The 16,711-nt window shown below is 37.7% G+C and overlaps 2 protein-coding genes across 2 annotated transcripts; both read right to left on the bottom strand.

Moving 5' to 3' along the window:
* Positions 1-6,506: 6,506 nt before the first annotated feature.
* On the bottom strand, positions 6,507-16,459 carry LOC103976581 (transcription repressor MYB5-like). The gene is made up of 3 exons (XM_009391849.3): positions 16,325-16,459; positions 7,339-8,205; positions 6,507-7,235 (listed from the first exon to the last, which is right to left on the bottom strand). Exons 2-3 carry the CDS (start codon positions 7,887-7,889, stop codon positions 6,731-6,733), a joined length of 1,056 nt encoding a protein of 351 aa, XP_009390124.2. The 5' UTR covers positions 7,890-8,205; positions 16,325-16,459; the 3' UTR covers positions 6,507-6,730.
* Positions 9,327-16,316, bottom strand: LOC135606135 (protein GRIM REAPER-like). The gene has a single exon (XM_065096956.1). It carries the CDS (start codon positions 12,368-12,370, stop codon positions 11,948-11,950), a length of 423 nt encoding a protein of 140 aa, XP_064953028.1. The 5' UTR covers positions 12,371-16,316; the 3' UTR covers positions 9,327-11,947.
* Positions 16,460-16,711: the final 252 nt, after the last annotated feature.

The raw sequence follows: 16,711 nt of genomic DNA, 5'->3' as shown, positions 1-16,711 counted from the left end.
ATCATTACAAATTCTTTGATGTTCCGAGTGTGCCTGCATCAGTGATTTAAAAATACAAAGTGTGTGTCGCCCAAACAAAACAATATGTTTTGAAATATAAAAATATATAATATAATTAATAAATATGATTATATAAATAAAAATATAATATTAAATTAAAAATCTAAAGTATTAAGTTGCTCATCTTCTAATAACAAAAATGTCAAAAGAGTTAATACAACAAAGTTTTACATTAAATTTAATCATCATCGTAATCAGTATCGTCATTGTATAATCATCTTTTGTTTTTTTTCCCTCTAATCCATCTTCATCCAAATATGTTTCTTTCTCATTGACAATAGTAGGAGATGAACTTGAGACTTCGGTATATTTTTTTACCTTCATCATCTGTCTTGTATATGTTTGTAATTCTTTAATACTTGAGGCCCTTGTCACATCTACCCATTGTCAAGTTGTCATTTCCAAATATAAACTCATCTTCGACATATTGCAAGTTCGCACCAATTTCTCCCACCAACCATTCTTTCGAATCATCAATATCTTGTATTGAGATTAGATCAATATTCTTTCGTAAATCATAACAAGTCTTTAATGCTTGATTATATTTTATGTAAATAAGATCATGTAATCATTGATGCTTTAATGGATTTCTTCTCTTTATGAAAACCTATTATATCATATAATTTAAAAAATATTAATATGACTATTTAAAAAAAATTAATTAATTAAAATAAAAATATTTTGTGATTTTTACATGCTTAAAAACACTTCAGTTTTACTCATAACCGGTAATATTATAAGTCGCAATACAAAGTTGTTTTAATTTTTTTTATCACAAAGATCACTTATATTTGTTTATGTTAGTTTTACTCCTACTTATTCTTATTATTTATCACTTCAATCTCTTTTTACCTTTCTTAATAACCATGACTTTTCTTTTTATTTTCTGTCATATATTATTTTTCTACTTGAATTGACACTTTCAAAATAATCTTCATTATCATCTCTAATATGTTTAATATTATCCTTAAATAAAATCTCATAAAATTTATTCTTTTATGTCTTTTTTTTCAATCATATAAGCTAGCAACTCTTCTTTTAGATCAGGTGGATACTTTTTACATGCTAATGTATTCTTGAAGTTTCCTACGTGATGTTGCTTTGAATGAAAAATATCACCTAGTGGTCTTATCACAAATAATGTAAGTAACTATAGATCTTTTAGATAATTGTATATCCCCTTTCTTGATTTTTTTTGATAATTTTTTGAATTGTTTTGTACACTTACCATTAATCCTGAAACCCTAATAATAGTTCTAAATAAATAAAGATTAATAGTATTAAAATCTAAATAGTGATTATTATATGATAATAGTAATTAACTATTTATTGTTAATAATATGTTATCTATTGTTAATAGTAGTTAGAGGGGGAGAAAAGAGTCATCGATACTAAAAAGTGGGGAAGAAGTGGAGAATGATGACGGAGGAACTTTTGGACAATGACGGTGACCGCAAAGGAAGCTGCGGACGATAGCAGTAACGATGGAGGAAGCTTCGAATGACAATAACAGTGGCAGAGAAAGCTGTGAACGACGGTAATAACGACGACGAAAGTCATGGATGACAACGTTGTGGGTGAAGGAAGCTTCAGAGGTGTCTATTGATGGTGGAGGAAGCTACGATCCTCTCCCTTGATGGTGGAAGGAGCTGCACACGGAAGTAGCGATGACGAAAGAAACTATGCATGATAGTTAGGCCGTCAGACCTGTTTGTCGATGACAAAGGAAGCATCGATCCTATATGTCGGTGGCGGAGGCAACAACAAAGGAAGCATTGGCGACGGAGGCAACAATTGTGCTAAAGTTTATGACTCTAGGTCGTGCGGGGTTGCGAGGGATGGGTTCTGCGAGTACAGTAAAAGAATGTAGCTTAGTTGGTTCAATCAAACCAACTAGTTACTATTCAATCGAACCAAACTTAAAAGTCTAAGTTCTGTTGTTTCATTTGAGCCAAACACTCAACGCTTGGGTTCAAGCGAGTGCCCAGGAGATGCTACATTGAAGTGCGTCACCTGGTCGAGACTTATGGTGCTCGAGCCTCGCCTCGTCTCGCCTCACCTCACCTCGCCTCACCCGAGCTCATAGGCAAGCGTCCAGACGCTTATTTAAATCATTATCCTAAATAACTCATTTCCCACGTTGATAATCACATCACGTTATTTGTTTTGATGATACATACAAATTTAATCTTAAAACAACACATAAAAAATTAATATGTATCGACTCACATGAAAATCAAATTTAATCTAAATTAGGTCGGGTCATGATTAAGCCTTATTTGATGCCTCTCTTAAGACCAGCCAAGATATAATCAAGCTCCTTAATCATATACTTGTAACTTCAATCAAAACCATGCTAAAAATTTGTAATTAATGCATGACAACAAGGCATCGGATAGTCCAATAGAAACCGAGTTGCATGGCTATGGAAGTTGGCATGGCACTGCAAGCTTGATGCTAAGCAAATGATGGACACAACAGTCAACAGATCATATTTCTAAGCTCAGATCCAAATAGCCAAAGAAACAATCTCACCAACTCTGTAGTAAGAGGGCACAGATATGTCCGAGATTGCATCAAAGCATGTAATGCCCATACTCCATCCAGCCCAAGCCAAAATTGAAGTGAATAGAAAGCAGCACTGTGGAGTTGGCAGCATCTCCTCCAGCCTAAGATGATATAAACATGATTTCAGAAGATTTATACATACTATACGAGCATAAGAAGAGATAGAAAGACAAAAAAAAAAAGAGAAGATTTTTGTTAGAAATGTAAACAAAGATTTAAATATTCTTGAGTTGGTAAAGACACCTATTTGTACAAAATTGGATGATAGAAAACGATTCATGTCGCCAACTTCAAATATTTCGAGCGATTGTTGTTGATCGAACAAGGTTGACACTTTGGTTGGCTGCTCTATCCATCTTTCCATGCTCTAAATTGGCTTCTTCGATCAGCTACCAGTCGATCCCATCACAAAGCAAACACACTCAATTGGCCACCAACCTACATCGGATGAGATCCTCTCACCTGATGCTTCACTTATCACATTACACAAGAATGCATGCAGTCTCTTCTACCTTCTCACCCTTCTCCTCCACTGCAGTCTCCCTCCTTCCCCAGAGCTGCCTCCTCATACCCCCCAGCAGTGCTGTAATTGAGATCTTGATGGTCTCCTCTTCATCTCATGCTTTCAGTAGGTACGGACAGCTTCCATCTCTCAGTCTCTTTCTCTCTTCTTGTCTTGATGGTGAGTGAAGATGAATGCTTTCGGTAGTTTGAATTAAGCTGGGCAACCAAGTGCATGTTGTATGCAGTTGCTGCTGCTTGTCTAGGAGCATTATCATTTCCTCCATGTGATCCACAGATCCATTATAGAAACCTTTAATTCCATGTAATCTATCATAATTGACATTGTTCATATTTTGTTTCTAGCATTATTGCAACTATGTCGGTAAGCTGAAGAGAATAGTACAGTGTCATCAATTATCTTGCTGATAGACTTGGTCTACTTAAAGACATTTTTCTTAAGCTCATTTCTTCAGTATGTAGGTATTAAGAACTGTCTTAGTCCACAAACACATTTTAATGACATGCGAAACTTTAATTAGCAGATAATTCTGCAGCACCTCATTACCTAGGCTTCTTAATTCGCGTCCAAGAAGACAGAACCTAGTTTAGTTTAGTATACCTAAGCCAACCCAGCAAGGCTAAATTGCCCTTCATAATGAATAAGGCTTCATCAAATGCAGAAAGCAATACCTAAAGAACATAAAAAGAAAATATGATGATGTTCTAATCACTAAACATGTCTATTTTGATGGTTAATCACTGCAAGTGAATGAGTCACTAGTTTGACCAGCATTTATTTACACACTAAATGGAGGCTTTCATACCCCCACTAAAATGATACAAGTCCTGAATGTGGCCAACTAACATTCCATGTGTTGGATTAGAAATCCTTCTCTTAGAACTTAAATTTGTCGGTGAAAAGTCAACACCATTTTTTTTGCCTCTCTTCCTCTAGTTTTTCCTTCCCTGTGAAGAATTCAGAAATGAATTCATACAATTTTAGCATGATTTTGTGATCAACCCAACTTCCAGTCAGACTTAACTAACAGTCTTCTCAAAGGACAAGACTTGCAACTGAAGCTGGAATTTCCAAGTGGTCCTCCAAAGCAAATGCCAATCTACATGTGACATATTTTAGCTTTAGTCTCATGCAGTCTTTTACATTTTGATTTAGAGTTATTCTTTTACATTACAAATCATTACAGCGCCTGAGCTATGATTCTAATTTGCATTGAGTTCAAGATTTGGTCAATTTGTTTCCTTAATAACTAAGAAGTTGAACAAAGAGATGAATAATGCACAACAAAAACTAGACCAGCTAGCTTAAGATTCATTAGCACAACTATTGCTGCTCATACTATCTTGATAGTGAGCTTTTCATCATTAATCAGTCAATGCTGCTCTATCGAGATATAGCTAATGTGCTTAAAAATATCACCAATCCATGTGTCATTTTGATGAAGATGATTTCTCCAATATTTTCAATGTTATAAAAGATTTTTATAACATACTCTTGTTCTTAGAGACCAATTACCTATATTAGCTTGTCAATATGTGAACTAACTAATGCTAATCATGAATGCCAAATGGACAGACAGAGAGGAAAAATATTCTCACTGGTTTTATTCTCCAACAGATGTGGTTGATGCTCTTGGCCAGATTAGCATTTCTAACATGATGCATTCATCTTTAATGACATTTTCAAGGAGTAGGGAGATCATGCATGATTTAATGATCCATCAGTAGTCTTGATTTATGAGTTTATGCTTCCTATGTATGAAGATAGTTGAATTCTTTTTATTTGTTTCTTTTTAGATGCTTCACCTTAATAGAGTATTCATGTAGAATTGATTCTGCTAAACCAAATTATTGGTCTTATCTATGAGATCATAATTCATTCTTGTGAACAATACTCTAGTTTTCACTGCAAAAAGCAAGCTTGAAATTGATTTACCATAGTAGTAACAGGTGCAAACTTTTCCATATCTTTACTTTTAATGCAACAGATTCCATTGTGCAAAAGAGGTTCATGATCTTTGGAAGTCTGATCTGCAAAATTGAAGATGGCTTGTTCATCAAATATCTTCTCTTATTCGTTCATTCTTTAGCAGCCTCGTTAAACATGATTTCCAATATAATTTATACTTTGCTTACAAAGCTAAAAATGCTGCAGGGAAGCCAATGTCTTGATCAAATAAAATGCAGGTACCGAAAAAAGGATTGCGAAAAAAACGATGAACATGTTGTAGCTTTAAATCATATGTTTTTAATGCACTTCTCCCAAAGTCAAGTGATAATCCATGTAGGGCAAAACATCATCTGTAATTCGGGTTTGTTTCGCATGGTTAGTCAAAAAGATGAAAGACTATTATGTTACATCTTTGAGCTTAGCATGAGGATGTTATGATCACATCCTAATAAATACGACCGATAACAAAATGAACTCCATAGCAATCATATTGTAGGATAATATTCTGCTTAAGATATCTAATTTTGGTCTGGTTAGATCTTATTAAGGTGCTAATTCAAGCACACATAATGGTGAGACCAAACGATAGCTTATCTGAAGATTCCAACAGGAACAAGATGAACAGAAGAAAATTTCTGGCAACCTAGGAAATATGCTTGCTCTATGTACAACTTATTCCAGAAATCAACAATTACGAATCATAAGATCCAAGAGGTAGATGTAATAATGTTTCTGAAACGTTGCATATATCGTATCCGATTCTTGTAATATAAATTGTTACTATGTTCTTCAAGACTGTTATTTGTCTTTAGAATTGGTGTGTTGTTTCTTTTGATTCCGTGATCTAAAATCAAATGGCTAATCCTATTACCGCAGCGGAGAACCGTGAATTCGTCAAAAAGTTGCCTTCGAGAAGAATTTTCACCCTTCCGAGATGTTTTTGCATTAGATGATCTGAACATGGCACCATCATATACCGACTAAGTTTTGTCATGCATGAATCATGGTCCTAATAGCCACTAGCTTTATGCTTTTTCCTCATGTGTTGCTTTCGGATCGATGTTGTTCTCCTCATGGATCATCCATCCCAAGGTTTCAAGTGTTTGATCTTTCTCAGTGTTTAGACATGATTTTATGCTATCTAAACCATTACACTTCTGGATTGCTATGATCTTAGATACCTACTGAATGATAATAACATATATTTTGTTCTGATGAAGGGACTTGATTTCTATATAACTGTCTATCAAAGTTCTTCCTTTCGACACAAGAATTCAATGCCTGTAGCACAGAAATGGATGTAAATGAATTGTAATCAACATGACAAATATTCAGACATTCCTCATCAAAGTAATTCCATAAACATAAATAGAGCTAGCAAGGCATGACAATTGGTGAATGATGATGCAGAAATCAATGAAATCTTTGAACGAATAATAGATTTTACAGAGAAAATAGTCATCAAAGGTTTCGAATGACATATATAAGACAATATTTGGAATCGGAACATAATCCATTGGACATAATGAACACCTTTAACTTGCTGAATTGCTATGCAACACAACACATAGTTCTCGAGATTCAGAACAGATAGCTGGATTTACTTGCCTGCATGACCTTTGATCCAAGCTAACCAAAGTAAGTGAAGGGATCTTCCCACAGACCTTCAAACCCAAAGCTTGGAACCAGTGATGCACCCATAGGATCAAGCATCTCAACGAGCTTGTTGTTGCTGTTGCTGTTATCAGTGTGATTGTTGACAGCATTGTGATGCTGCTGCATCAAGATGTCATCGTGGATGAAGGGATCAAAGAGATCAGAGAAGAAATCAACAGTGCAGCCATCGGCTCCCTTCCTCCCTTCCTCGCTGTTCTGGCATCCCACGTTGAAGTACCCGCCGCCAGTGGTGACCGGTGCTGGAGGAGCAAAAGGTGTGGGATCGGGGTTCGCGGTAGGATGACGTGGTGGTGGCGTTGATGGCAGAGTCGGGTTGGGATTGGTGGAGCAGGTGAAGGGCTTGTGAGTGCGGGGATCTATGCCTTGCTTGATGAGCTTCCTGCTGAGGTGGGTGTTCCAGTAGTTCTTGATCTCGTTGTCTGTGCGCCCCGGTATTCTCCCAGCTATCAGCGACCACCTACTCGTTCCAGATACGGAAAGCTGAAACCCTAAGAGAGAGAGAGAGAGAGAGAGAGAGAGAGAGAGAGAGAGAGAAACAGCAAGAGGGAGAGGGAGGATACCGGTTGCCGAGGAGGCGGTGGAGGCGGAGGATGATATCTTCCTCGTCGGGGGTGATGGGGCCGTGCTTGATGGAGGGGCGGAGGTAGTTCATCCAGCGGAGGCGACAGCTCTTGCCGCAGCGGAGCAGCCCGGCGCGCTTGGGCAGCGTCCGCCACCGCCCCTCCCCCTCCCTCCTCACGAAGCTAGCCAGCACCTCGTCCTCCTCCGCCGTCCACGGGCCGCGCTTCATTCCCACCTTGCTGCAGCACGGCGTGGGCGTCGACACTCCCCGCCGCTGCTGCTGCTGCTGCCCCTCCTCCGCAGCCAACGACCCCAAGGGATTCCTCATCTCCCTTCTCCTCTTCGCCTCCTCCAGCTGATCTACTCCCGTATATATCTGTCTATAGGTTGCTGTCTTGCTGTTATTTACCTTCCTTTTCTTCTCCCCCGCCCCGCCCTCCCGAGCTTTGCAACGCATGCCGACCGCGGTCGGGACCATCAACTGGATAAACGTAATCTCTTGTGACGCACACAATATCTTATGTGGGGGCCAAACAGACTTGTCATCCATCACCTACGCCACGGTAAATATGGATCGATAACAAGCAACCGAACGCGCCGACGGACTATCATCGTTTTGCCCGAATCCTAAACTCGTGATGTAACATCTTATCATCATATAAAGATCAATAATAATAAGGATTCAGAATTCGTTTATCATCAGAAATAATAATATGTAGCAATGCATGCAGGTGACTCTTCGGATCCAGTTAGTTGATCTGCCTCGTCCGTTCTGCTTTGTGATCTGTGCATGCAATGCATGCAGATGTCGCCCTCAAGTTTTGAGTTCATCGAACTAACTCCCTATCATCTCTTATCTGTGCACCCTACAATTTATATGACAATTGAAGGGATTTATTTTGTTTTTCTTGTTGCGTGCTAAACAAAATAAAGCAAGGAATAAAAAACAAAAAAGAATTGCTTTTGAACAAACAGTATTAGTGCTGTAGTAATCAGCTGATTTGTGATGTCAAAGTACTGCATCATGCATGGGAAATTTATCATTTTCATGAAAAAGATTCATGTGACTGAATGATTGATGATTATTTTATTACACCAATAAAAGTGATAATGATTGTGTTGGTACTCATTTTGCATGGTTTGAAAAATAGCTGGAGAAATATTCTTCCAATGAATATTTCATGATTTTTTTTTAATTTTAGTTATAATTATTGGAGAGTTGCAAATGAAAATTACCTACAAAAGCATATTTGAGTTGTAATAAGAGAAGACTGCAAAGTTTTAATGGTTAATCACCAACAGAAGAGAATATATATAACATGTATGGAATCCTTATAGCTTACAACCACCAGTGGGTCAAAACTCTTGGAACTGATTATATAGATCAACAGTCCATCTAAAATTGCAATATTGGTTTTCTGTTGAATTAAAAGAAGTTTTTGAATGATCTTTTCCCAGTAATACTGATTGCCTATTGGACTAATCACAGCCTGCATACTTTATCAGATTATGAAAGCTTAACATGGAGTCAGTCTTGGATAAACTTAGTCCAACTCCATTTGTCACAATTATTTTACTGAAATTAATATAAGAGACAACACTAACTAACTTGATCAGAGACCAAACTTTAGTAAAGAAACTAATCCAATTTTACTGCACCTATTCGATGTTTATGAATTACTAGAGAACATTCAAGAGTTCTTGAGAATTTAACTATAGGAGATGAACCATTCAATTATCCAAACATACTATCCACCTGAGTGACTGTTTCCAAGCTCATTCTTTGCATGTGAAGCTGCAGGAAACTGAAGTCTAGCTTTTGTACATGACAATGCTTAAACTAACATGTTTATATGATTGAAGATAAAGTTCCATGCATGTCTCCCATTCAAACAGTGCATTCTTTTCCTCGGGAGTTTAATACTTACTACACCTTCAAGTCATTAGACCTTCCAACTACCACTTCTGCATGATAAGACCTGTTCTATCCAATCAAGCAAAAAGTGTCAACAAAAAAAGAAAGAGTAGACAAGGAAAAGAGCTAATATGATGGTCCCAGCAGTTGTAGCACATGTAAATAACATCAAGGAAAATATAATACATATATTTTTCTTACTATACCTTTGCCCTTCCGAATGCAAGTTGATGTGAACCGATCAACCAACTCAACACTTGCTTCTGAGAAATCATAATTCATGATACGTACGGGAGAGGAAGATACACATGACAGCAGGAAATTATTTGATGAACCTTTCTGCTTGCAATGGGATCTCTGATGGGAGGGAGGGCAGAGACGAAGACTATTCCTTGATGATGATGATGATGATGATAATACATACATACATATATATATATATATATATGCTAATTGTGCACTATTTTAATTTTCATGGATATTATCTATTGATGATCCCTCCCTATACATTATCTGCAAATGTCTTCATAACCTCAGTTGTTCTCAACTACTTTACAATGAGCTCAGGAGAATATGAAGAGCACACCCATCTCAGTGACATATCCATACATATAAAACTGATATGTTTTACCTTCAGTAACTCTCTAAAGGAAATCACTGACTGAACATTATTGGAAGCTCATAGTTGTGATGTTCTACAGTCCACTGTTAAATATGATAATTATTTGATTTTGTTGCTATTGTTTGTCTACAACATTACTTTCTGCAGCTAGAGATATTTATTTATGCTTCAATGATATGGAAATGACTGAAAACCTAGTTGGCTTCTCCTATAGAGATGAAACCTACATAGAATGGACCAGATGACTATCTCTTTGTAGGATTAATCTTTAGAGCTTATGTTTGCAGGAGATAATATGCGATTTTTTTTTTTGCATTCACTCAATACTGTAATCTGTTTTATTCTTCTGGCACAAGAAATTTACTGCCTACTGATCCAAACACTTGCTGATATCAAGCTCCAATCATACCACAGAAGAGTGAGGTATCGTCTTCCTTCATTTGGCACTTTTTTTTTTTTTCTATCCTCTGTAAATCTGCATTCTTTTCTTCAAGGACAGCAGCTTGGATCCACCTTGTCCATCAAGCTCACCAGCCATATTAAAAATATTAAGAATGCTTACCATTCATTCCTCCATTTTCTTCTATCAGGATGAAGAAATGTCAAGAAATCAGATTATTTGCCTATACTTTTTATTACATAATAATTCTCAATCATATCAGCAAAAGATTAAAGATTAGAGATGGATCATCAGTATTGCTTATGATAATAATAAATGCTCTATTAATTCTGTGTAGGAATTGCACCAATACCTAAGTCATGGCACCTTTTGGGAGATCAAAGGACCAATTTTACTTACATAATTATATTTTTTTAAAAAAAATATTATGTTAAATGATGTACATGACCCTCACACGTATATTTGAATATGAGATCTATCACTTTGTGCAACAATATATCAACATGTATCAACAGCTACTACTTACATGATTATTAATGTCTGGTGTTGATTGTCTGCTTGTGATATGCAACAAAGAGTCTTCAATATCTACTGATCAGTTCATACATATAGGAGTACTCTGCACCTTTATTGTAGCTATCTTTACTTTCCATTTCAAACCTTCACAGATCCAATTTGTCATGAAGTCGTATAGGTTAAGGATTTCCATTAGTTTATACATACAGAGGAAGTACTTTGCACCTTAGATCTTTACATTTTGTTTCAAACCTTCACAAATCCAATTTGTCATGAATTCATATAGGTGGAGGAGTTCTTTGCACCCTTGTTATAGATTACCTTGCATTTGATTTCAAACCTTGCAAATCCAATTTGTGATGAATTCATATAGGTTAAGGATATCTAACTATATACATTTGAAGAATTATGATATTTTCTGATCAATTAAAACATGATAAATTTTCTCTTGCATTTATCTATTGGTTTTCAATAGCTCAAACATATATATAAAAAATAGCTAAATTGAAGTATATCCTATCCTCATCGTGAAAAAGAATGTAAATATTGACCAATATCTGATGTTGTAGTATGCTTATAAAAAACAAGTAAATCTTTGCAGCCTAGAACATAACCTTTGTGTCCAAGGCCCACCCAACCATCCATCAAGTCTCATTCTTCCATTTCAACCATCCAAATCTTTTTAAAAAATAATAAAAAGTCAGGACTGCAGACAAATTTTATATCAGTTGTCCAAAATGGGTGGTCTAAACTAAGAATAAAAATAGTAATTTTTTGGTCCATGGTGTCTTGTGTCTACTACTCGATGTACATAAAGTATGTCCTTAACACTGTTGTTAAGAATTACATGGAAAATAACCTAATCAAAGCATTCACTAAACCGAATCATTGCTCAAGAAGAAGAAATTATTATGCTTGTTTACAAAGGATTGGTATACATCCTGTGCTAAACCCTTCACAGAAGCAAGAAAAAGTAGAGAGCAAGTTGTTTTAGTGGACAGTAAGATTCTATCCATCGTCCTCTCACTCCCCACTCCAAACCACCTATATATATATATATATATATATATATATATAGAGAGAGAGAGAGAGAGAGAGAGAGACTGTAATCTACATATCGCAGAGAAGAAGAAGAATGCAGTTCCTAGCTCAAGATCAGGCATAGCCACAACTACCATACTCGCATCGCAACCCCGGCTGGCACACGGTGCCGCACTTGCCGCAGTTGTTGACGTCGTAGGCCACGGCGGTGCACTTCCCCTTGCAGCACAACTGCCCGAAGCCGCACCGGACGCCGCAGGCGCCGCAGTTGTTGCGGTCGCTGAGCACGTTGCGGCAGTGCTTCTTGCAGCAGTAGAGGAGCTGCGTGCCGTCCTTGGCCTGCAGCACTGAGCATCTGTTGTTGGTGACCGGGTCGCACCGGTCGCCCTTCTTCACGGCCTCCTGCGCCAGGAATCGAGTCCGTGCACGCGGAACCCTGACCTCAGCCGCGTCGCTACGTTGTGGTGTGACCGACGCGAGAGCGAGCAGGAGAAGGGTGACGAGCAGACGCCGGGGAGAGAGGCAGGTGGTGGCCATTCTCTCCTCCTCTCTCTCACCCTCTTGCTCGAGTGAGGTAAGGGTTACAGATCTCGGTATATGAACGAGAGGAACGGCATAAAGAAACCATGCATTCACGTCCACAACCCACGACCTCACATCCCATGGTCTCGCCGCCGTTGGTCTACACTGCCAGCTTTGGCTCCTAGAAATGCGAGCTCATTAAGAGGAAGCACATGAGGCTGTTTGCGCTGGTCGCACTTGCACAACCTCGCTTCAAGTCAAAAGAGTATTCACAAAGTGCAAGCATCGAGATTAGAAACATTAATTGATAGATCTGATGGGATGGTGAATTAGTATCATTATGGAAAATGAGGTTTGCTTGACGATGACTCTGATGCTGTTCTTGGTACTACAAATGTGATCCACTTTTCCGGCGGGAATAGCGTAGTCTTGGATCGGGGAAGGGGATATGTTGACATTTTCTTCTTCGGATCATTAAATTTGGGGATTGGGATTGGTGGTTTTGCAATGAGGACGCGGTTAACGAAAGATATAGTGGATTCTACGACGTGTTGTGACAGTGTTAGGGCCACAGCACAAGTTGCAAGGTCATTTGAGTTCTCGAAATAGATGAAAGTGTTGATAGATAGATATGTAGGGTTCTGAAAACCTGGGCATTAGAGAGTAAAGGAGTAGGTCTTGCTCAAGCTTGATGATGATGATGATGATGATGATGATGATGATGATGATTACAGACATTTAAGTTCAAGGAGAATAGGCTGGTCATTCAAGATCATGAACTGCTGGTTAGTCTCAGAAAGCTTAGCTTGAAGAGTAAAGAAGCTGACTAAAAAAGCAAATTAAGGCTCAAGATTTGTTTGATTTGACATGTAATTGCAAGTAGTAGCGTATAGAATATTACCATCCCAAGATCTATAATCACGCGAGAAGAAGCAACCAAGTCAGAAAATATACAACCCTAAAAGAATAAGCAACAAAGTTGGCATGAAAAAGGAAAAAACCTATTACTGAAGTTTCCAAGAAAACTTATAAGAACTTAATATCACCAAACTTCGGTACTATAGATTTGATTATTCTGAACTTAGTTGATCACACAACTACATATCATTTTTTCTATATGAACTTGGCTAAGTTCAAAGCTCAAGTTATCTATAAGCTTAATTACATTAGATGGCCAGTTGCTTGAATGAGATGTAGCTTGACTAGATTTATATTTCTTTCTTAGTGACTTTACATAGAACAATCTATGTCACAAAGTCTAACTAACCGTCAAAATCCTAAAAACCATGAAAGGACATTAACCATCTAATTTGTGAAACATTTTGGCTAGTGAAGTTTCTTTTGGGGATAAATAGAAACTTAAAGGACAATGGAGGTTTATTTGTAAGCTTCATTATTATCACAATATAAAAGGATCTGAAAATGTTGATCGTCTCCCTATCACATGACTTATTCGCCTACAGCCAACTTGAGTAATCGGAGTAATCGTTCCTCTCTCTCTCTCTCTCTCTCTCTCTTGACAATCAACCTCTTGATACTACGTTCAAGGTCCTAAATAAATAGTCCTGAGACAACTGGTAAAGGCCAATATATATGATTGAGCACTAATATAATCCAAAAGTTTAAATGCTAAGTTGTCATGGGACTCTTGCAATTTATAGTAATGTGTGCCTATTTTAAACTCTCTTGTGATCTTCATTTCACATATTAATATTTTTCTAAAAAATAAAATACCCATCCAAATTAAGCCAATTATTAAAAATCCATATGATACGACAACTAAAGCATGCAATAAAAAAATGGTGTAGAGAAAGCATCTTTAAGACGCTGAGAAACAACATGAAGGGTGGTAGCAAGCAAGTCTAATTAGATGTTGCTGTCTGACACCTATATGACCTTTTCTCTTGTTCTTGTACTGGTGAACTCAGTCATCATTCTAAAACTCCTCTCAGATCTTAAACTATGAATATTTGATTTACTTAGTGCAAGGATCAAGCATGCCAATTCAAAAATCTCCCCCGGTTGACCTTTGAGGTTCTAAGATACAGCTTGAGGAATTTTTATAGGAAACCTTGAAGTTTTAGTCTCTCTCACCTTGACGAAACTGCTAATATGACTTCAGCATTAGAAAGTTAATAACTCAGAACCAGACTCTGTCTCCCAAATCTCTAATCTTTTGATATTATTTTAGAGTTTACTTTGAAGGAGATTCTGAGCAAATCCCTTCAGCCATGCATCACTTATTGTTCAAATGAGATACATTGGCATATAGCCCCACAAACTCCAAACGCATAGAGAGAGAGAGAGAGAGAGAGAGAGAGAGAGAGAGAGAGAGAGAACTAAACTGAGGTTTCAACACACTTGAAAGACCTGGGTCAAACCACATAGATAACCAACTTTGATCTATTAATTATTAGGCTTTCACTGGGTTAAGTCTTTTTAGTGCAGTGACTAAGAACGATATGATCTAAAGGCTCTGATATTATATGTTTGCCATACTCTGTCTTCCAAAAGTTTGAGTTTGTAATAGATGCCAATGATTTATGATAGCAAGCAATGTATTCAATTGAGATGTATTAAACTTGAGGAGATTTCCATTCTGCATCTTTCTCAGTTGATGTTCGACCTTGATTTTGACGAAGTTAAAAGCATTCTTGTGAACATCAACAAAGTGTTATATATAGATTGAACAGCAAAGTGGAAATGCATGTGTTCAGAAGTCTGCCCATATTTTGGAGAGAACACTCAGATCAGGCAATCCTTGCCATGTTTTCTATTAGATTTCTCAACTTAGCTATCATCCAACACCCAAACACCAGAAAATATGCAAAAGCATCTTCTTGGATTCATCTCATCATGTCATCCACAAGAATGTCAAAAGAAAGAACTGAACAGAGTGCAGTCTGGTTTCAGTGTTCCAAAAGTACTAAGGAGTGTGGATGTATCAAAGGAAAAGTAGATCTCCAGCTTGGTCAACACCCCAGCTCAAATTCTACAGGGATGGCAAGATCTGCCATCAGCACAGTCAAGACTCAGGAGTGTGGAAGATGAAATCTCCAAACGTGACCACAAGTTAAATAATAAAAAGCTCCTTTTTTTCTCATAAATTGTGAAGAATATAAATCAGATTATGTTTCATCTGTTGACTTTAGTTTATAGATGCAGTAATATTGATAAAAAATTTAAGAAGATATCAGAATGGTGGGTCATGTGTTCAATGATGAATTCAAAATCGCAAGTGTTGGGTTTAAGCAATATGTCAAGAATAGAAATCATATTCTGGCCTAAGGTTTGAGATTTATTGTCTCAGCCTAACTAGAGAAACTTAGGTTCTACAGCATATCAAAAACAGATGATGGGTCTTACAGTATAACAGGATTTCTTTAAGAAATACTTGAGTATTGATTTGAAGCCCAAAGATTTTGATGTTGATTCATCTAAAGGAACTAATTCACTTCTAATGAGGGAACATTTGGTCGATCCACCAATGGTGTGGCCCGTAGGCTTTCGAGGTATTATCTACTTTGGGCGATGGGCGTATCCATACGATTTTACCCATTCGGAGCTCGTGAGCTTCAAAAGGCATCTCTTAGGGTAAGACCCGACGGATCTATAATATCATTGGTTCCCCTACTCCTCACCGTATGCCTTATCAACTTAAAAAAGGATTTGTCAAAATGACCGTCTTAAACACTTGTCCAAACCCTTCAATCGCAAGAACAAGCATTCCAATTGACTTCCCAAAACAATCACAATATATCTAGGGCTATCTTACATAAGTTGCAGATAATTATGGACACTCTAAACCTAAATACACAAAAGGGACAAGGATTTCCACCCAAAGAAAGGGATCTTCTTTCCGCAGATTAGGGAAAACCCATTTCCTCTGGACTCTAAAAATGTGCTAGTTTCATCTAATTTTGAATAAACAAGGGGAAAAATCGAGTAATGCTGGAGTTAGGGCCGCACCTCTCCGTATTCAAAGATTGGAGCAACTGGACCCCAAGATCGATCGATCCATCCATCCATCCATCGAAACGGGAGGGGAAGGAGCAGAATCGCGTCGGAGGCACGGCGTCGCTCTCTCGACATGAGCTGTCGAGGGGTGGAAGCGAGGAACAAGCGGTCGAGGTTCAAACGCGCTCGTCTTTTATCGACGCAACGGACGGTCGCGATGCTCTGTTGCGATCGAGTAGTGGTTGATAAGAACACGGCGTCATCGAGTCGGATCAAAAAACGGGTCCCGTAATCGAAACTTTTGGGTCCTATCAACGCACGCCAAAAGTCGAATCCGATAAGCTTATCGGATCCAAAGAAAAATATTCCTAGTTTATCATGAGTGACGAACATAACGTA

This window comes from Musa acuminata, chromosome BXJ2-2 (assembly GCF_036884655.1).
Source record: "Musa acuminata AAA Group cultivar baxijiao chromosome BXJ2-2, Cavendish_Baxijiao_AAA, whole genome shotgun sequence".
In the NCBI taxonomy this organism is placed as follows: Eukaryota; Viridiplantae; Streptophyta; class Magnoliopsida; order Zingiberales; family Musaceae; genus Musa; species Musa acuminata.
Note: the sequence above shows the minus strand (reverse complement) of the source record. Positions and strands in the feature narration are given on the sequence as shown.